Genomic DNA, 23,401 nt, shown 5'->3' with positions numbered 1-23,401 from the left:
ATGAGGGGCAGTCCTGGTGGCTCAGCAGTTTAGCGCCATCTTCGGCTTGGGGTGTGATCCTGGAGACCCAGGATCGAGTCCCACAACAGGCTCCCTGCATGGAGCCTGCTTCTCCCTCTGCCTATGTCTCTGCCTCTCTCTCTCTGTGTCTCTCATGAATAAATGAATAAAATCTTCTTAAAAATTAAATAAATAAACAAACAAATAAATAAATGAAATTTTATTCCTACTTTATACCATATAAAAAAATGAAGTCCAGGTGAATTGTAAACCTAAATGTAACAAGTAAAGGAATAAGGATTTTAGATTATACAGAAGAATCTATTCATAACTTAGGGTAGGGAAAGAATACTAAAAATGATCAAAAAAAGCACTAAGTATAAAAAAGATTAATTAATCAAACTACATTATTAAATTAGACTATATTAAATACAACTGTTCATCAAAAGAACAAAAATCACTAATAGGTAAAAAATGCAAGCCACAGGGTGAGAGAAGACATCTGCAACAAATATCACTGGGTTTATAACTAGAAAATATAGAAAATTCCTACAAATTAATGAGAAAGTAACAGTTTGATAGAGAAGTGAGCAAAAATAATTTCACACACATTAAAAGACATCCAAAAAGACTGATAAACATATGAAGAATTGGTCTACCTGATTTGTCCTCAGGGAAATGCCAAATAAAACCACTATTCACCCATCATAATGACTAAAATGAAAAAGTCTGGCAATGCCAGGAGTCGGTAAGGATGTGGAGAACAACTTTATCAATGGCAGAGTATCTTCTGGTAGAGCAACAGGAAATGTTGACCCTGAGACTTAACAATTCCACTTCTATGTATATACATAATAGGAATGCATGTGCATGAGCACCACATCACGTAATCAGTAATGTTCAGAGCAATTGATTCCTAATAGCAAAAACTAGAAGTAACTTAAATGTCCATCCATCTCCATAAATAATAGAATATATAAATTGGAGTACAGTCACATAATGAAATACTATACAGCAATAAAAATGAATGGATGGTTTGCTAACAATAACACACATAAATTTCTTAAGCAAAATGCTGAGCAAAAAAGCCAGCATTAGAAGGGGGTATATGGAAGGCTTTCTGAAGTTCTAACAATGCTCTATTTCTTGACTAGGTTCTGGTTACACAGGTTTTCACACTGTAATATTTCAATGAGCTATAAACAAATGCTTGAGTTAAACATAGTGGGTTAAATATATGCATTAGCTATGTTCCCTCCTGAGCCCTCAAGGAAAAAAAAAAAAAAAAAAGATTAAACACACACACACACACACACACACACACACACACTCAAAGGTAAAACCTGAGAGGAAACAATTTGAACAGAATTGGCAACTGAGTTAACAGGAGAAAGGATCTTAAGCTAATAGACAGGAAAGCTTAGAAGCAACCCATATTATAGTCAGGAATTTCTAACAGATTTAGTAATTGGTGGGGCCAGGTACCTCTGGAAATAATGGAATCAGTGGGGCTAAAAGCCACAGCAGTTGAAAGTTTAAGAAGCAGTTAAAAACCCCAGCTCTTTCTCCCAGTTTACTTTGCTAGAAAACTGTCTTTCCCCATACCCAGGCAGGTGACTGGAAGTTTATTCTCCAGAGAGGGTGGGACAGGGAGAAGAAGGTGAAAGGGAGGGAGAAGGGGGGGGAGGGGAGATGAGATGAGGGAAGAGTAGTCATCCTCATCATTTTTGTCCTTGGAATGGAAACAGCAGATACAGTTAATACCAGGGATACTATATGAAAACAGATAAAGAGTCTGGGCTATACTGATACTTTACCATAGCTTCCTCTTCCACGAGGTTCTAAAAATCAATAGCAGCCAAGTTTATGGCCTATAGAAAGAAGATACGACCGATTTTTCTATTGAATATGACCGGCTGAAGAAAAAAGACATTAAAAAGGTAAGGACATCCTAAGTTTTCCAATAAGATGGCCCAGAGGAATCACCCTCCTAGAAGGTCCATATTGACAATCTCCATTCAGGAGGAACCCCCAACAGATTTAGCAAATAGGAGGGCCAGACATCTTTGGTACATAATTTCTAAAAGCATATTATTTTTCTGCTCTTAAATATGAATGGATGGCCAATAATTCGGTGACACTCTCTAATATGAAAGGCAGAAGCAAAAACACAAAACAGAAAATAAAAATAGAAGCAGCAGTTTGTCTTCCCAAATCCCTTCATGAAACAGATACAGCTACTACATAGCAAAACCATAAACCTATGGGCAACATCTATAATAAAATAAGGTGATAAGACATCTCTACAAACCACTCACAGTCACAAAACCCATAGATACCAGCATCCATCTATGCAGGAAAGCAGAAGGAAGTAAGGGGTTAGCTAAAGGATCTAGGAAGAGAACCCCATAATAGCCAAAAGGTGCTCACTAGGAAGCACAGGTCAATTTGAGAAAAGCAGTTGAAATTGGGTGAATGTTTGCCCATTCCAATAGCGGGTCAGTTCAAAAGATTTAAGGTTAAGTTCCCAAGGCAGTAGTCTGGTAACCTGTAAAAACTAGAGAAACTGATCACCCAGGGTTCCCAGGTAGGAGAAATCTGAAGAAACTAGGAGAAACTGTAGAGAATAGAATACAAATAAACAGGATTTTTTAAAAATAGAAAAAGAAAAACCAGAGAAAAACAGATGAACACAAGTAAAACAGAACAAAGGCAGAAAATTCCCAAAGGTAAGCCATCATATTCGCTGAACACTACAGAAGGGAACTCAGTGAGGCTTTACAAAAGTTATCCTTAATCATGCTTCCTTCTAAACATTCAGGAAAAAACTAAATTCAATTAAGAATGAGCAAAAAGGATAAAGGTCAAATATATACCAGCTTCTTGTGTAAAAAAAAATAATAGTAAGCAAAAGAAAAAAATTCCTACAATGAAAGAAGCCAAAAAACACTTGAAAAGAGATCACAACTATAATCTACTACTTGAAAATTTAAAAAGTAATACAAGATATTGAAGAGCAACATAAATCAAAGTCAGAAAAACAAAAAAGTGAGATTGTATAACTCAGGAAGGAAGTAGAAATAGGGAGGAGGGGCAGGATGGCGGAAGAGTAGGGTCCCCAAGTCACCTGTCCCCACCAAATTACCTAGATGACCTTCAAACCATCCTGAAAATCTACGAATTCGGCCTGAGATTTAAAGAGAGAACAGCTGACACGCTACAGTGAGAAGAGTTCGCGCTTCTATCAAGGTAGGAAGACGGCGGGGGGGGGGGGGGGGGGATAAAGAAACAAAAGGCCTCCAAGGGGGAGGGGCCCCACGAGGAGCCGGGCTGAGGCCGGGGCGAGGGTCCCCAGGACAGGAGAGCCCCGTCCCGGAGACGCAGGAGCTGCACCGACCTTCCCGGGCGGAGAGGGGCTCGCAGGGAGTTGGAGCAGGACCCAGGGGGGCGGGGATGCCCTGGGGTTCCCTGGGACACTAACAGCACCTGCGCCCCAGGGAGAGTGCGCCGAGCTCCCTAAGGGCTGCAGCGCGCACGGCGGGACCCGGAGCAGCTCGGGAGGCTCGGGGGCGGCTCCGCGGAGGGGGCTGCGGGGCGGGAGCGCGAATCCAACAGCGCAGGCCCCGGAGCCCAGGGCGCCGGGACACAGCCCAGGATCCGGCCTCCCCCGGGACAGGCAGAGGCCGGGAGGGCCCAGGAGAGCGAGGACGCTCCTGCCCGAGCTGAGCAGATCAGCGGCTCCGCACCCGGAGCCTTCAGGCCCTGCAGGCTGAGAGCTCCGGAGTTCCGGCAGGGGCTGAATCCAGGGCTCCGGAGCTGGCCCCGCCACTGGGGTTGTTCCTCCTGCGGCCTCACGGGGTAAACAACCCCCACTGAGCCCTGCACCAGGCAGGGGCACAGCAGCTCCCCCAAGTGCTAACACCTGAAAATCAGCACAACAGGCCCCTCCCCCAGAAGACCAGCTAGACGGACAAGTTCCAGGGGAAGTCAAGGGACTTAAAGTACACAGAATCAGAAGATACTCCCCCGTGTGTTTTTTTTTTTTTTTTTTTTTGCTTTTTGATTTCTGTTTGCTTCCCCCACCCTTTTTCTCCCTCTCTTTTTCTTTCTCTTTTTCTTTTTTTCTTCCTTTTTTCTTTTTCTCTTTTCTTTCCTTCTTTCTCTCCTCTCTTTTTCTCCTTTTCCCAATACAATTTGTTTTTGGCCACTCTGCACTGAGCAAAATGACTAGAAGGAAAACCTCACCTCAAAAGAAAGATCAGAAACAGTCCTCTCTCCCACAGAGTTAACAAAATCTGGATTACAATTCAATGTCAGAGAGCCAATTCAGAAGCACTATTATACAGCTACTGGTGGCTCTAGAAAAAAGCATAAAGGACTCAAGAGACTTCATGACTGCAGAATTTAGATCCAATCAGGCAGAAATTAACAATCAATTGAATGAGATGCAATCCAAACTAGAAGTCCTAAGGACGAGGGTTAATGAGGTGGAAGAATGAGTGAGTGACATAGAAGACAAGTTGATGGCAAAGGGGGAAACTGAGGAAAAAAGAGACAGACAATTAAAAGACCATGAAGACAGATTAAGGGAAATAAACGACAGCCTGAGGAAGAAAAACCTACGTTTAACTGGGGTTCCCGAGGGCGCCGAAAGGGACAGAGGGCCAGTATATGTATTTGAACAAATCATAGCTGAAAACTTTCCTAATCTGGGAAGGGAAACAGGCATTCAGATCCAGGAAATACAGAGATTCCCCCTAAAATCAATAAAAACCGTTCAACACCTCGACATTTAATAGTGAAGCTTGCAAATTCCAAAGATAAAGAGAAGATCCTTAAAGCAGCAAGAGACAAGAAATCCCTGACTTTTATGGGGAGGAATATCAGATTAACACCGGACTTCTCCACAAAGACCTGGCAGGCCAGAAAGGGCTGGCAGGATATATTCAGGGTCCTAAATGAGAAGAACATGCAACCAAGAATACTTTATCCAGCAAGGCTCTCATTCAAAATGGAAGGAGAGATAAAGAGCTTCCAAGACAGGCAGGAACTGAAAGAATATGTGACCTCCAAACCAGCTCTGCAAGAAATTTTAAGGGGGACTCTTAAAATTCCCCTTTAAGAAGAAGTTCAGTGGAACAATCCACAAAAACAAGGACTGAATAGATATCATGGTGACACTAAACTCAAATCTCTCAATAGTAACTCTTAATGTGAACGGGCTTAATGACCCCATCAAAAGGCGCAGGGTTTCAGACTGGATAAAAAAGCAGGACCCATGTATTTGCTGTCTACAAGAGACTCATTTTAGACAGAAGGACACCTACAGCCTGAAAATAAAAGGTTGGAGAACCATTTACCATTCAAATGGTCCTCAAAGAAAGCAGGGGTAGCCATCCTTATATCAGATAAACTAAAATTTACCCCGAAGACTGTAGTGAGACATGAAGAAGGACACTATCTCATACTTAAAGGATCTATCCAACAAGACGACTTAACAATCCTCAATATATATGCCCCGAATGTGGGAGCTCCCAAATATTTAAACCAATTAATAACTAAAGTGAAGAAATACTTAGATAATAATACACTTATACTTGGTGACTTCAATCTAGCTCTTTCTACCCTCGATAGGTCTTCTAAGCACAACATCTCCAAAGAAACGAGAGCTTTAAATGATACACTGGACCAGATGGATTTCACAGATATCTACAGAACTTTACATCCAAACTCAACTGAATACACATTCTTCTCAAGCGCACATGGAACCTTCTCCAGAATAGACCACATACTGGGTCACAAATCGGGTCTCAACCGATACCAAAAGATTGGGATCGTCCCCTGCATATTCTCAGACCATAATGCCTTGAAATCAGAACTAAATCACAACAAGAAGTTTGGAAGGACCTCAAACACGTGGAAGTTAAGGAACATCCTGCTAAAACATGAAAGGGTCAACCAGGAAATTAAGGAAGAATTAAAAAGATTCATGGAAACTAATGAGAATGAAGATACAACCGTTCAAAATCTTTGGGATGCAGCAAAAGCAGTCCTAAGGGGGAAATACATCGCAATACAAGCATCCATTCAAAAACTGGAAAGAACTCAAATACAAAAGCTAACCTTACACATAAAGGAGCTAGAGAAAAAACAGCAGATGGACCCTATGCCCAGCACAAGAAGAGAGTTAATTAAAATTAGAGCAGAACTCAACGAAATCGAGACCAGAAGAACTGTGGAACAGATCAACAGAACCAGGAGTTGGTTCTTTGAAAGAATTAATAAGATAGATAAACCATTAGCCAACATTGTTAAAAAGAAGAGAGAAAAGACTCAAATTAATAAAATCATGAATGAGAAAGGAGAGATCACTACCAACACCAAGGAAATACAAACGATTTTAAAAACATATTATGAATAGCTATACGCCAATAAATTAGGCAATCTGGAAGAAATGGATGCATTCCTGGAAAGCCACAAACTACCAAAACTGGAACAGGAAGAAATAGAAAACCTGAACAGGCCAATAACCAGGGAGAAAATTGAAGCAGTCATCAAAAACCTCCCAAGACACAAAAGTCCAGGGCCAGATGGCTTCCCAGGGGAATTCTATCAAACGTTTAAAGAAGAAATCATACCTGTTCTACTAAAGCTGTTTGGAAAGATAGAAAGAGATGGAGTACTTCCAAATTCGTTCTATGAGGCCAGCATTGCCTTCATTCCAAAACCAGACAAAGACCCCACCAAAAAGGAGAATTACAGACCAATATCCCTGATGAACATGGATGCAAAAATTCTCAACAAGATACTAGCCAATAGGATCCAACAATACATTAAGAAAATTATTCACCATGACCAAGTAGGATTTATCCCCGGGACACAAGGCTGGTTCAACACTCGTTAAACAATCAATGTCATTCATCATATCAGCAAGAGAAAAGCCAAGAACCATATGATCCTCTCATTAGATGCAGAGAAAGCATTTGACAAAATACAGCATCCATTCCTGATCAAAACTCTTCAGAGTGCAGGGATAGAGGGAACATTCCTCAACATCTTAAAAGCCATCTACGAAAAGCCCACAGCAAATATCATTCTCAATGGGGAAGCACTGGGAGCCTTTCCCCTAAGATCAGGAACAAGACAGGGATGTCCACTCTCACCACTGCTATTCAACATAGTACTGGAAGTCCTAGCCTCAGCAATCAGGCAACAAAAAGACATTAAAGGCATTCAAATTGGCAAAGAAGAAGTCAATCTCTCCCTCTTCGCCGATGACATGATACTCTACATAGAAAACCCAAAAGCCTCCACCCCAAGATTGCTAGAACTCATACAGCAATTCGGTAGCGTGGCAGGATACAAAATCAATGCCCAGAGATCAATGGCATTTCTATACACTAAAATGAGACTGAAGAAAGAGAAATTAAGGAGTCAATCCCATTTACAATTGCACCCAAAAGCAGAAGATACCTAGGAATAAACCTAACCAAAGAGGTAAAGGATCTGTACCCTAAAAACTATAGAACACTTCTGAAAGAAATTGAGGAAGACACAAAGAGATGGAAAAATATTCCATGATCATGGATTGGCAGAATTAATAATGTGAAAATGTCAATGTTACCCAGGGCAATTTACATGTTTAATGCAATCCCTATCAAAATACCATGGACTTTCTTCAGAGAGTTAGAACAAATTATTTTAAGATTTGTGTGGAATCAGAAAAGACCCCGAATAGCCAGGGGAATTTTAAAAAAGAAAACCATATCTGGGGGCATCACAATGCCAGATTTCAGGTTGTACTACAAAGCTGTGGTCATCAAGACAGTGTGGTACTGGCACAAAAACAGACACATAGATCAGTGGAACAGAATAGAGAATCCAGAAGTGGACCCTGAACTTTATGGGCAACTAATATTCGATAAAGGAGGAAAGACTATCCATTGGAAGAAAGACAGTCTCTTCAATAAATGGTGCTGGGAAAATTGGACATCCACATGCAGAAGAATGAAACTAGACCACTCTCTTTCACCATACACAAAGATAAACTCAAAATGGATGAAAGATCTAAATGTGAGACAAGATTCCATCAAAATCCTAGAGAAGAACACAGGCAACACCCTTTTTGAACTCGGCCACAGTAACTTCTTGCAAGATACATCCACAAAGGCAAAGGAAACAAAAGCAAAAATGAACTATTGGGACTTCATCAAGATAAGAAGCTTTTGCACAGCAAAGGATACAGTCAACAAAACTCAAAGACAACCTACAGAATGGGAGAAGATATTTGCAAATGACATATCAGATAAAGGGCTAGTTTCCAAGATCTATAAAGAACTTATTAAACTCAACACCAAAGAAACAAACAATCCAATCATGAAATGGGCAAAAGACATGAACAGAAATCTCACAGAGGAAGACATAGACATGGCCAACATGCATATGAGAAAATGCTCTGCATCACTTGCCATCAGGGAAATACAAATCAAAACTACAATGAGATACCACCTCACACCAGTGAGAATGGGGAAAATTAACAAGGCAGGAAACAACAAATGTTGGAGAGGATGCGGAGAAAAGGGAACCCTCTTACACTGTTGGTGGGAATGTGAACTGGTGCAGCCACTCTGGAAAACTGTGTGGAGGTTCCTCAAACAGTTAAAAATATACCTGCCCTACGACCCAGCAATTGCACTGTTGGGGATTTACCCCAAAGATACAAATGCAATGAAACGCCGGGACACCTGCACCCCGATGTTTCTAGCAGCAATGGCCACGATAGCCAAACTGTGGAAGGAGCCTCGGTGTCCAACGAAAGATGAATGGATAAAGAAGATGTGGTTTATGTATACAATGGAATATTACTCAGCTATTAGAAATGACAAATACCCACCATTTGCTTCAACGTGGATGGAACTGGAGGGTATTATGCTGAGTGAAGTAAGTCAGTCGGAGAAGGACAAACATTATATGTTCTCATTCATTTGGGGAATATAAATAATAGTGAAAGGGAAAATAAGGGAAGGGAGAAGAAATGTGTGGGAAATATCAGAAAGGGAGACAGAACGTAAAGACTGCTAACTCTGGGAAACGAACTAGGGGTGGTAGAAGGGGAGAAGGGCGGGGGGTGGGAGTGAATGGGTGACGGGCACTGGGTGTTATTCTGTATGTTAGTAAATTGAACACCAATAAAAAAAATTGCAAAAAAAAAAAAAAAAAAAAAGAGAGTTAGAACAAATTATTTTAAGATTTGTGTGGAATCAGAAAAGACCCCGAATAGCCAGGGGAATTATAAAAAAGAAAACCATATCTGGGGGCATCACAATGCCAGATTTCAGGTTGTACTACAAAGCTGTGGTCATCAAGATGGTGTGGTACTGGCACAAAAACAGACACATAGATCAATGGAACAGAATAGAGAATCCAGAAGTGGACCCTCAACTTTATGGTCAACTAATATTCGATAAAGGAGGAAAGACTATCCACTGGAAGAAAGACAGTCTCTTCAATAAATGGTGCTGGGAAAATTGGACATCCACATGCAGAAGAAGGAAACTAGACCACTCTCTTTCACCATACACAAAGATAAACTCAAAATGGATGAAAGATCTAAATGTGAGGCAAGATTCCATCAAAATCCTAGAGGAGAACACAGGCAACACCCTTTTTGAACTCAGCCACAGTACCTTCTTGCAAGATACATCCACGAAGGCAAAAGAAACAAAAGCAAAAATGAACTATTGGGACTTCATCAAGATAAGAAGCTTTTGCACAGCAAAGGATACAGCCAACAAAACTAAAAGACAACCTACAGAATGGGAGAAGATATTTGCAAATGACATCAGATAAAGGGCTAGTTTCCAAGATCTATAAAGAACTTCTTAAACTCAACACCAAAGAAACAAACAATCCAATCATGAAATGGGCAAAAGACATGAAGAGAAATCTCACAGAGGAAGAAAGACACAGACATGGCCAACATGCACATAAGAAAATGCTCTGCATCACTTGCCATCAGGGAAATACAAATCAAAACCACAATGAGATCCCACCTCACACCAGTGAGAATGGGGAACATTAACAAGGCAGGAAACAACAAATGTTGGAGAGGATGCGGAGAAAAGGGAGCCCTCTTACACTGTTGGTGGGAATGTGAACTGGTGCAGCCACTCTGGAAAACTGTGTGGAGGTTCCTCAAAGAGTTAAAAATAGACCTGCCCTATGACCCAGCAATTGCACTGTTGGGGATTTACCCCAAAGATTCAGATGCAATGAAACGCCGGGACACCTGCACCCCGATGTTTATAGCAGCAATGTCCACAATAGCCAAACTGTGGAAGGGGCCTCGGTGTCCATCGAAAGATGAATGGATAAAGAAGATGTGGTTTATGTATACAATGGAATATTACTCAGCCATTAGAAACGACAAATACCCACCATTTGCTTCAACGTGGATGGAACTGGAGGGTATTATGCTGAGTGAAGTAAGTCAATCGGAGAAGGACAGTGTATGTTCTCATTCGTTTGGGGAATATAAATAATACTCAAAGGGAATATAAGGGAAGGGAGAAGAAATGTGTGGGAAATATCAGAAAGGGAGACAGAACATAAAGACTCCTAACTCTGGGAAACGAACTAGGGGTGGTGGAAGGGGAGGAGGGCAGGGGGTGGGGGTGAGTGGGTGACGGGCACTGAGGGGGGCACTTGACGGGATGAGCACTGGGTGTTATTTTGTATGTTGGTAAATTGAACACCAATAAAAAATTAATTTATTAAAAATAATATAAAATAAAATAAAAATAAAATAAAATAATAGAACTTGAAAAAAAGGAAGTAGAAATAGAGGAAATCATTTCAGAAATAAACATTCAACTAAAACAAAAGCAAATTAAAAAACAACAGACAAAAACCTTGAAGGAAATAAAAAGGAGATTTGTTTTAATCAAAGAGATCAAAAAATATTTTTAAATGAGAGAAAATAACAAATACTAAACACAAAAAAACCCCCAACATACTTTAAGAGCAGACCCCGATCAAGAAAACTAAGGCAGGGATCCCTGGGTGGCGCAGCGGTTTAGCGCCTGCCTTTGGCCCAGGGCGCGATCCTGGAGACCCGGGATCGAGTCCCACATCAGGCTCCCGGTGCATGGAGCCTGCTTCTCCCTCTGCCTGTGTCTCTGCCTCTCTCTCTCTCTCTCTCTCTCTCTCTGTGACTATCATAAATAAAAAAAAAAAAAAAAAAAAAAAAGAAAACTAAGGCAAAGTAAAAAAAATAAACACTAAATAGTAAAATTCAGGAAGCTTTGCAAGATTGAAAACAGATTACAAACTACAGATGAGAAAGCACACACAATACTGAAGAATCCAAAGCCATACAAAAAATAACTTCAGGACATATTCAAAACCACTAGAGTTTAAAGATAAAAAAAAATATTTTAGGCATGCAGGCAAAAAAAAAATGGCTTATAAGTGAAATAACATTAAACTTTGAGAAAATAATTTAAATATCTGAGGGAGAACTGGGTTAAGTTAAGCAAAAACTCAAAAAAAAAAAATAAACTACAAAACCAAGCGAAGGGAAGAAAATATTAATTCAAGTGAAAACAGAATTCTTGCCAAGAAAAGTAACTGTAATATATTCACCACATGGTTCAGCTAAAAATACTTTTTACATGGCCATAACATAAACCAAAAGTGCGATACAACTGTATTAAGAGAAGAGAATGACAGCAAAAGGGCATGTATATATTTTCTAGGCAAGCACAGTATGTATGAAAAGTAAGGGAAAATAGATAATGCCTAAAAGAAAAAAATCAAAATGTTTTAAATGCAATACAAACGTGTAGAAATTCATGGGTGAATACAAAGAAAAACAAGTTTTAAAAAAATAAAACCTAGTCCCTGGGGAGTGGGAAATGATGGAGCAGAGGCATTTACAGGACTACTGTTTTGTAATAAGCTTTGTAGACTACATATAACTATGATATAAGGAAAAATAACAATTATATAACCAATAAAATAATTTCAATATAAGTAAAACCAAAGTTAAAAAGGTAAGACATTAATAGCTACTGTATGCTTGTATTTATATAAGTACGTATATATGTATGAATGTAGACATCTGGTCTGAGAGGAAGTCCTACAAAATAAAAAAAAATAAAATTAATTGCTTTGTAATTCTCTGGGTGAAAAGTTCTGAAGCCATGTGCATAATATCACTACCCCTTCTGTTTCAAAGAACTTGCCTTGCTTTGGACAGTGCAAATTCATTACTGGTGAGTTTGAAAGAAAAAGTGACACTTTCTTTTCAAATAAGTAATAAAAATAAAAATAAAAATAAAAATCACTTCATAAAGAAAAGTAAACGGTTAAAAATAAAGCCAAGGAAGAAAATACTTCCATAAAGGATAGGATCTAAGTAAAACAAAAGTACCCCACCCTAGCTAGAATGATTCTGAAAGGGGCCAAATATGCAAGTGGAAAATGGACAATAAAACTTTCATTAAAATATTACATGAGTATTTAGTATTGCCAGTTATTATTTTGTGAACCATTTCCAGGGAAGAAAGAAAAATTATGCAGTTTTTAACAAAATAGATTTCCAAATATAATTAGTTTGTAATTCCAATAGGTTTGCTCAAGGTATCAATGGTCTCAGAAGGAGTGTAAAGTTGAAAAACAAAGGATTTAAATAGAAAACAAATTTAAGAATTTGTGTCAATACACTAGCTACCTCGAGAATCTACCATCTGCTCAACGAGAAACTGCCCTACAAAGTGAAGTACCAAAATAAACCCTACAGGTGACACTGTCACCGCAACTGCCCAGCTGTAAAGAAATGGCCCAAAAAGTAACTGCTAAGGTTTCATTTATAGCTTATGATAAGAACCTAGATTAACTTCTACTGAGAAAAAGCATTTACTAGTTTCTATGAACAATCTTCTATTCCTTTATACTTACAAAATATATTTTAGCAAAAATAGTTCAGGAAGAAAGACCTTAAATCATTGAAAGAAAACCTAACCACATAGCAAGTTAATGTAATTACATCTACTGGAACATAAAGCATAATTAACCTCATTTTATAGTTGCCCTTTTTCTTGTAACTAAATAATGACAATTTTCCTCATTCCTCTACAAAAATTCTCATTTTTCACATGTACTGTTAGTGTAAGTTCCAGAGTTAAATGCACTGCAATACTCCATAAATCCTACTTAAATACAGCAAATCAAAAGCTCCAGTAAATACCTTGAGAGTGCCAGAATGCTGTTAGCCCTCAGCACCAGCCAGAACAATTGCTCTAATAATATCCGCAGAATGCCTATTTACCTGCCACAACTACAAAGATGAATTGGTTGGAATGTATTCATCACTATGGATTTAAAATATGAATCCTGAATCCTACAAGCCCTCCTTGAGGATTGAGGCAGGGACACTCCCATTTGTAGACTTTGAAGGATATATTCTCGGCCTTCAAATCTTCACCTGAAAGCATTTTAATACCCCAGACACTAGCTAAGCACTAATTCCCAGAAGCTTGAGAAGCAGGAGCTCGTAAAACTGCAATTTTTCCCTACAGACAAGAAAAAGCAATAGGTACACCTGCTAATCCAGTACAATATAAATAAAAATCATATCTTCTCTGTATCCAAGTGTTGAAGGGAATGAGGCCAGAGAAGCTATTAATTACAAATTTTTAAATACAAAATACATTTCCTAATCAAAGGATTATGACACACAGCACAAACAGCTGCTATGTCTCAATAAGAGTTCCAACAGTCATAAAAATAGTAATGAGAGACAGGTTTACGATGCATTATAATATTTTATTTAAGTCTATTAGATACCTAATATGTGCCAGGTATTGCTATATGTATGAGATATACCAGTAAACAAAACAGGAAAAACCTCCGCTCTTATGAAACTCTCATATTATTGAAAGAAAAAATAATACACCAGTGCTACAAAGAAAGACAGAAGGACCATTCATTCGTATTTTCCCTGAGCAGTATCCTTTTTATACCTGTTGTCTTGGTGAAACTATTAAATGCATGCTGTTTTACTCAAAATATCCTGGGTTTAAGATATAATAACTCTAAATGGGATAGGTAGAGATTGAGATATTGACCAAAAGGTGTTATTTTAGATACTTTAGTGAGAAAAGGCCTCTTATTATGAGGATAAATTTCAGCAACGACTGGAAAGAAGTGAGGGAGCAAGCAATATGGATATCTTTAGGGAGAGCTTTTCAAACAGCATCCTCTGTGTGTATGTGTGTAGAAAAGAATCTAAACCTTCACTGAGAAAGGATAAGAATCCACACTTTCAATACAGAAGTCTATGAAGTAGAAAACTTTCATTGTTTCTTGCCTAAAAATGGTTCCCAGGGTATAGGTTTAGCCATCACCAAGTTTATTCTGGTAATTCCAGAATTAAAATAGTTTCCCTAAAGAGAATGCCTTCTCTATGAATATAAAATTGCCATGCACAGCCGGGTGGCTCAGCAGTTTAGCACCGCCTTTGGCCCAAGGTGTGATCCTGAAGACCTGGGATGGAGTCCCACGTCAGGCTCCCTGCATGGAGCCTGCTTCTCCCTCTGCCTGTGTCTCTGCCTCTCTCTCTCTTTGTGTGTCTCTTATGAATAAATAAAATCTTTTTTTTTTAAATTGCCTTATTATGGCTTTTAATATCATTGGCACTTAATATGATTTATAAATCATATATATCCCTAGACCTCATGTGATTCTAAACCTCTGCAGATTCCTCAGAGGTGCAGATAGGGTGTGAAATGGAACTGGTAAATTTCCCAGTAACAACACTAGTGACATTAATAGCCAATAATAATAAACAACGGACATTTTAAGTGTTTATTATGTGCCAAAGACTGTTCTAAGCAACTTAACTGAGGTTCTTAAGGATCTGACCATTTGCCAGACTGTCCAGTTAAGGGGGTCCTTGAATCTCCTTGAGATTGGACCATGCTCAATTTGCTTTTAAATAACATAATCTTAAATAATATTGGATTTTAGATAAAAAGTACATATGAGTTTTATATATGTTACACAATGGAAAATGATACATGTGATTCACAATCTCAATAGAATACCACTGGTAGGTGGAAATTCTGGAGAAGTCCATGATTATATCAATGTTTCCTTACTTGAAATTCTTCTCTTTGCTTTTATTGACATAAAGTCCGCCTTACTTCTTTGGGTTCAATTTTTAATTTTATTTAAAGGAGCTGTTTCTACCATCACTCTGTGTTTAAGGTTAGTTTGGTACTATAGAGGCTCACTGTGGGGACAACTACGAGAAAGCTCCACAGGTGTCCCCTCCCTTCTCCTCTATCAGAGACCTGTGTAGTTTTTAGAAAGGTGACACATGCACCACTTGAACCTAAGTACAACATGTATAAACTAAGGGACAGCATATTGTATTCCCCCAACCGTAATTAGAATAAATCTGAAAACTTTATTAAAATTATGGATCACAGACTTCTTATTCCTAAGAATAGGGAAGACATGAGGCCTGAAGCTGATCCAATTTTGTACCAGAAATTTGACTCCCATAAATGAGGTGAAGATTCAGGAGTATACAACAATTATAAGTGTCTAAACAACTAAAACAGAGCTTTAACAAGACAATACATTAATATGGGTTTAATCAGGAGAGAGAAATCACAAAAGGAAAATTTAATATAAAGAACTATTAACTATAATGGGAGTTAAAGTAATGGAAGACTGTCTAGCTGTAAAGACACAAAGAGAACTTAAAAGAATATAGGAATAGCAGACAAAAGCCACAGCCATTACTCCTGAGGCTCAGAGCACAGAAGAAAGAGTTTTCCTCTAGCTCTCTTCTCCAGTGCTGAGATCCAGAACTTATTCAAGAGGGTACAACTTTTGCTTCTTGAAAGAGAAAAGTTGCTCACTTACTAGAAATCTGCCTAAGGAACTGGCTAGCAATCATCCATGTAAGATGCCAGGAAGGTTATTCACAGAGAGGTGTTTCACCAGAGGCACTTCAGTACAAAACTACAAACAATACACAACACAAACAGGGACAGCCACTCTGTACTGCAGTACCTGAGCTCCAGGGAAGGCTCAAGCACCACAGGAGTCTGTGTTGGAAAAAGCCAGGCTCAATGCAAGAGCCTACTAAGGAAGCACAACCATTTCCCTCTGTAACTTTACTCCGGGGCCCTCTACTACATGAAGCTTCAGTGCCAGCTGAGGAAAAAAAAAATATTTGAAGGAACCAGATCAATTTCCACAGAGCAGGCAAAAAGATTGAATTTGGAACTGAGGGGTAAGAAATCAATAACCAGGACATTATATGAAGCAAAAACTGAAATAAATGAAAGGAGAAACAGAAAATTCAATAATTATAGCTGGACATTCAAATGCCCTTCTCTCTGTAATTGATAAAACAATCAGGCCTCCCTCACCCCTCAAAAGATAAAATCAGCAAGAATATGGAAGACTTAAACATTATCAGTCAAATTGACCTAATAGAAATAGATAGATATAGAATATCTCAACCAACATCAGCAAAATGCACATTCAAGGGCAAGTGGAATATTATCAAGGATAGAAATATGTCTCAGTAAATTTAAAAGAACTAAAATCCTATCAAGTATGTTCTCTTACCACAGTAGAATTAAGTTAGAAATCAATATCATAAAGAAATGTAGGAAATGTGAAAATATTTGGAAATAACATATTTCAAAATAAACCGAAGAGCAAAGAAGAAACCACACACACATAAAAATTAGACAATATCTTGAAATTAATGGAAACAAATAACATCAAAATTTAATAAATGCAGCAAAATCAGTATGTAGAAAGAAATTTTAGCTTTAAATGCTTATAAAAGTAGATATATCTAAGACCAATCATCTAAACTTGTATTCAAGAAACTAGGAAAGGAAGAACAAAGCATGCACTAAGCAGGTAGAAGAAAGAATAATAAAGATTAGAATAAAAATCAGTAAAATTGAAAATATGAAAACAGAGAAATATCACTGAAATTAAAAAGTGATTCTTCAAGGGGTCTCGGTGGCTCAATCAGTTAAGTATCTGCCTCCGACTCAGGTCATGATCCCAGGGTCCTGGGATGGAGCCCTGTGTCAGTCTCTGCTCAGCATAGAATCTGCTTCTCCTTCTCCCTTTGCCTACTCCCCTCCACTCATGTTCTCTTACTGTCTCACTCTCACTCAAACAAATAAATAAAATCTTAAAAAAAAGTTAAACACATACATTGCATACAATCCAGCTTATATCCATATATTCATAGCAATTAGCCAAAAACTAGAAATAATCCAAATGTCCATCCAAACGCCCATAAAATAGAAATAATACTAAATGCAGAGAAGATTCTAGGAGAACTGCCTTTATGAACTATCAAATCTCTGACATATGAACATGATGTGTCATTTCATTTTTTTAGCTGATCTTTAATTTCACTCAGTAATGTTTTAGAATTTTGGAAAGGGAAAAAAGTTTCATATGATAGAGTACCAATTTGTCAATAAAGAGGAATGAACCAGTAAAACGTAGAATAACATGGATAGACCTCAAAAGTGGTGAAAGAAGCCAGACACAAAAGACTACATATTAATCTATCTACATGAAATTTCTAGAAAAGGCAAGGAAAGAGAGAAAATAGACCAGTGGTTACTAGGGACTGGAAGTGGGCATAAGGAATGACTACAGATAAGCAGCAGGAAACTTTTCAGATAATGGCAGTATCATAAATTGAATAGTGATGATGGTTCACAACTGTATATATTTTTTAGAAATCATTTAACTATAGTTATAATGGTGAATTTTATGATATGTAAATTATACCTCACTAAAGCTATTAATATAAGGGAAGAAGAGAAGAATGACTCTGCCTTTCCTACAAGAATTGTGTTTTGGGGTAACCAAATTGCTAATAAAGAAAATTTTTTATAGAGGAATTCTACTAATACATATAGAAAGTGACAATATTAGAAAATCCACACTTTATAATCCCTAATGAAAAAATGGATCTCAAAGGATGCTAAAGCTACTCGGTGGAAAGACTGATGAGGAACTTTGCAATGGAGGAATCAGGCTGGTGCTACCTGGAGCCAAATCATCAATCTTAATATTACCAAACTTAACACAATCAGACTCGTACGCCATTTGATATTTTACAAGTACACAGCATCAACTGTGAAGGATTCTTGCCCAAAAATAAATAAATAAATAAACCTGAATCCGATCAAATCTCTAGATCTAATTAACAGTTTATATAATACAGTAATAAACAAGCTAAACCACCTATTTTTTTTTAAACTACCCTTTAAGGAAGCAATCAGTCAAATCCAAGTTGTAGGATATTTTTTTGAAGATTTTATTTATTTGATAGACATTAGAAAGCGGGAGAGGGGTAGGAGAAGCAGATTTCCTGCAGAGCAGGGGACCCAAGACAAGGCTTGATCCCATGACCCTGAGATCATGACCTGGGCTGAAGGCAGATGCTTTACCAACTAAGCCCTCAGGTGCCCCTGTAGAATATTCTAAAGGACTTGGGTTTTCTAGCAAATTCACAGCATTAAAGGGGGTGCCTGTCTGGCTCAGTCAGTGGAGCATGTGACTTCTTTTTTTTTTTTAATTTTTTTATTTATTTATGATAGTCACACACAGAGAGAGAGACAGAGAGAGGCAGAGAGAGAAGCAGGCTCCATGCACTGGGAGCCCGGCGTGGGATCCGATCCCGGGTCTCCAAGATCGCGCCCTGGGCCAAAGGCAGGCGCTAAACCACTGCGCCATCCAGGGATCCCAGCATGTGACTTCTTGATCTTGAGGTTGGAGGTTCAAGCCTCATATTGGGGTGGAGATTACTTAAAAACAAAAACTTAAAAAAAGAAAGGGAAACTACTACAGAAAAAAAGAAGTTTAAGAGCTAAACAGCAATACACAAAGTGTGAACCACACCTTGATTGAATTCTGATTTTAGCAAACCAACCATAAAAAGACATTTTGGTGACAACTAGGGAAATCTTCATAATGATTACATATTTGATGTTATTAAGAAATTATTAATTTTGGGAGTGCCTGGATGGTGCTGTCAGTTAAACATCCGACTCTTGTTTTCAATTCAGGTCATGGACTCAGGGTTCTGAGATTGAGCCCTGTTTTAGGCTCCCTGCTCAGCATGAAGTCCACTTGAGATTCTCTCTTTCTCTCTCACTCTGCCCCTTTCACTTGTACTCTCTCTCTCTCTCTCTTTTAAAGATTTTATTTATTTATTCATTAGACACACAGAGAGAGGCAGAGACATAGGCAGAGGGAAAAGCAGGCTCCACATAGGGGGCCTGATGTGGGACTCGATCCTGAGACTCCGGGATCACGACCTGAGCTGAAAGCAGACGCTCAACCGCTGAGCCACCCAAGTGTCCCTCTCTCTCTCAAATAAATAAATATTTTTTAAAAAATTAATTTTATTGTATGATATCAGCATAGTGGTTGTGTGTGTGTGTGTGTGTGTGTGTGTGTGTGTGTGTATTTCAGTCTTTATCAGTCAGAGATCATGCCAGAGTATTTGTGGTAAAATAATATAAATTATTTGCTTTTAAAGAGTCCCACAATTACTTAAAGATTGATAATATGGGTGATCCCTGGGTGGCTCAACGGTTTAGCGCCTGCCTTTGGCCCAGGGTGTGATCCTGGAGTCCTGGGATCGAGTCCCACATCAGGCTCCCTGCATGGAGCCTGCTTCTCCCTCTATGCCTGTGTCTCTGCCTCTCTGCCTCTGTGTGTGTGTGTGTGTGTGTGTGTGTGTGTGTGTGTGTGTGTCTCATGAATAAATAAGTAAAATCCAGAAAAAAAGAAAAGATTGATAATATGTTGAAAATTGTTGAAGCTAGACAATATATATGTTGGGCTTCATTGCCCCATCCTCTCCACTCTTAGTATGTTTTTAATTTTTCATATTAATAAGGTTAGTGGACAGGGAAAGACTGCAAAACTAAAAGAAAAAGAAAAGTAAAAGAAAAAGGGGGCTGCAGCTCACAAGAGAGATTAGAAATAAAGGCTGATGTGGAAGTCATCAGAAGATAGGAACACATGAGCCAAATATTTGGAGAGTAGAATATAAGAAGAAAGTAGAAAATAAATACATAAAAAGAGACCAGAGAAGTAAAGCCAGTGGAATAGTAATAAATAAAGACAGAGTAGAAAAAGATGAGTTTGAGAAAGGTACCAAAAAGAAGAGACCTAAAAGAAAAATTGAATCAGAATCAATTAAGGCAAGAAAGTTTCCAAATAATAACTACTAAGTACTCTTCTTACAGCCCCCAAATTTCCAATCAAATAGAATAAAGGGACACCTGGGTGGTTTAGTTGGTTAAACATTCAACTCTTGGTTTCAGGTCAGGTCCTAATCTCATGGTTGGTAAGAATGAGCCCCATGTGGGGCTCTACGGTCAGCAGGAGTCTGCTTGGATATTCTCTCCCTCTGTCCCTTCCCCCACTTGCATGCTCTCTTGCTCTCTCTCTCTCTCAAATAAATAAATAAATCTTTTTAAAAAATACACAGAAAAAAAAATTATGTTTCTAACAAAAGAATTTCAGAATGATGAAATAATTATCTCATTCAGCTATGAGATAAACAATATCTAGATATTAGATATTTAGATATTAGAATTCATACCTTCTAAAATACACAACACAATCTCCCAGATATTGACGATGTTGAAGGAATATTAAAAAGGCATTTACAAAAAAATAAATAAATAAAAATAAAAAGGCATTTACCCACTGGCACCAAATTGCCACCTAGCTAATCTGCCACAGTGAAAGATAGGATACCAAGTGCTAGAACAACTATAAAAAAATAAATAAATAAAGAAGATATTGACACTGGCCATTAAAGAGTTCTCTGGAGAAAAATCATTAAACTGTAAGATTCATGAAGATTAGATAGTAAGCTGGCCCAATTTCTCCCCATATGCTCATATTCCAGCATGGTGCCAGGTCCCATGTTCCTACAATAATGGAGCCCCAGTGGGGTACTGGGGGCAGGTAGCACTGATGATGCCCAATATTGTTGGTGTTTTGAGCCACAGTTCTAAATGTTAGAGCAAACTGTGATCTCAGATCCCTCTCTAATTACAAGGATAAATAAGAGAGCTTTTCATTTCATACTCGAAGCTTTAATAACTTATTCCCACATATGTATATACCTCTGCATTGTTGCTCTCAAAAGTAGTTGTACCTCTTTATACTTAATTTCTAGTACTTTGAGGAATTTATTATCCACAGCCTTGAAAATGTCACTTCAAATAATTTATTAACATATTAGATGCAATACAAAATGTAAATCATATATATTTTAAGCTATCATCCCTTAAATCTTCTATTATTTACTCTATTAATTTTCAATACACTGAGGTTAAAGACATATGCTTCTTTGCAAGGCAAAGCCCCACCTAACATGAATCTCTATCTTTACATCAAAAACAATTCATATCATCTAAATCAATATAAGGTTCAAATAAGTCTTTTTGATTTCCACAGACCCAACACAGAAAAAGGAAAAACTCCCAGCCTCTCTGCAGCACATGTATATTTCATTATTTCCAGGTATATTCTGAAAAATGTTTTTAAAAATGTTTAAAAGGTCTCCAATTGAGATCTTTAAAATTCTTAGCAAACTTTTTTAAAATTTTACCTAACTCAAGATTAATAAGCATAATTCTAAAATGTCCTAGAATCAGGAATGAAAAGTTAAAAACTTACATTCAAGCTGTGCAACCACATCTCCAGGGTCTACTGCTTCAGGGAACACCTATAGTGGGAGAATGTAGATGGAAGCAGTGTGGGAAAGAAGAAATGAAAGGAACAGACACATAAAAAGTCTTTGTTTTTCCCCTCATTCCCATAATATTCCTTTCCCACCCAAAGAAATTTCTGACATTATTGAGGACTGTCACTTCATCTCTGCTTCCCATGATCACTATGGAGGGTCTGACAATTAAACACCCATTACAGCTGACTATGGCTCCCTCTCCAACGTCACCAGTGCTTCATCTTCATCTCCAGTTCCTCCTGCTGTTTGTTTCCGTGGTCGTACTGGCCTTCTTGGTGCGCCTCTAACTCATCAAGCTTATTCCCACCAAGAAGCCTTTCTATTTGCTATTCCTCGGCTTAGAATGCTTTTCCTGGGCAGCCCAGGTGGCTCAGCAGTTTAGCGCCGCCTTCGGCCCAGGTTGTGATCCTGGAGACCCTGGATCGAGTCCTATGTCAGGCTCCCTGCATGGAGCCTGCTTCTCTCTCTGCCTGTGTCTCTGCCTCTCTCTCTCTCTCTCTGTCTGTGTCTCTCATTCATGAATAAATAAAGTCTTAAAAAAAAATTCTAAAAAAAAAAAAAAAAAAGAATGCTTTTCCTCCAGACCTTCGAATAACTGGTAACTGTCTCATAATTCAGGCTCAGCTTAAATGTTACTGCCATCTCTGAACACCCTTTAAAATAGTCACTCAGACCCTCTCCATCCCCTGTCCTCCCTTTATTCTTTTCATGACATTTATCACTACCTAAAATTATATTATTCTCATGTTTACTTGATTAGTGTCTGTTTCTCCCATTACAGTGAAAGCTCCAAGAAAGGAGGCTATTTGTCTTGTTTACCCAGTGCCTCAAACAGTGCATGGTACAGGGCAGGACATGGGTAATTACTTGCAGAAAAAATGGGGAAGGAAGGAAGGAAGGAAGGAAGGAAGGAAGGAAGGAAGGAAGGAAGGAAGGAAGGAAGGAAGGAAGGAAGGAAGGAAGGAAAGGGAGGGAGGGAGAGGAAAGGAAAGGAAGGGAAGGGAAGGGAAGGGAAGGGAAGGGAAGGGAAGGGAAGGGAAGGGAAGGGAAGGGAAGGGAAGGGAAAGGAAAGGAAAGGAAAGGAAAGGAAAGGAAAGGAAAGGAAAGGAAAGGAAAGGAAAGGAAAGGAAAGGAAAGGAAAGGAAAGGAAAGGAAAGGAAAGGAGGGAGGAATAGGAGGTTAGGGAAGGAAGGAGGGAAGTAGAGAAGGAAAGAATGAAACAAAAAAGTGAAGAATATGACTGGTAATAAACTAAAAGCAGTAGTTTTAGGGGAAAAATAGAAAAGAAACTCAAGAAAGTACACGAGATAGCCATAAATAAAAATATAAAACCTATTTTTACCTATTAATATCTTTTTTTTTATAAAAATTATTTAATACTCAAGATGCTCTATCTTACATAAAGCCCACTAGCAAAATTTGGAAATAGTCTGATCCATCATGAAAAAGAGGCAACTGATTCGCTGCATAATAGAATGCATATTTATTTTCAAGCTTCTGAGTTTAAGTTACAAATCTCCTTCTGAATGAAATCAAAGTATACAGTCAGCAACAATAATT

At 38.4% G+C, this 23,401-nt stretch overlaps 1 protein-coding gene across 3 annotated transcripts in view; it reads right to left on the bottom strand.

Annotated features, from left to right (window-relative positions):
• Positions 1–23,401, bottom strand: part of SPATA6 (spermatogenesis associated 6) — a 145,931-nt gene that overhangs the window by 101,645 nt on the left and 20,885 nt on the right. For all 3 annotated transcript variants that reach the window (XM_072772211.1, XM_072772212.1, XM_072772213.1), the window contains exon 3: positions 21,772–21,820. In XM_072772211.1, the coding sequence (XP_072628312.1) occupies positions 21,772–21,820 (49 nt within the window). The remainder of the gene's footprint in view (positions 1–21,771; positions 21,821–23,401) is intronic.

This window comes from Canis lupus, chromosome 13 (genome assembly GCF_048164855.1).
Source record: "Canis lupus baileyi chromosome 13, mCanLup2.hap1, whole genome shotgun sequence".
In the NCBI taxonomy this organism is placed as follows: domain Eukaryota; kingdom Metazoa; phylum Chordata; class Mammalia; order Carnivora; family Canidae; genus Canis; species Canis lupus.
The sequence above is the reverse complement of the archived record's forward strand: the minus strand, read 5'-3'. Positions and strand labels throughout refer to the sequence as shown.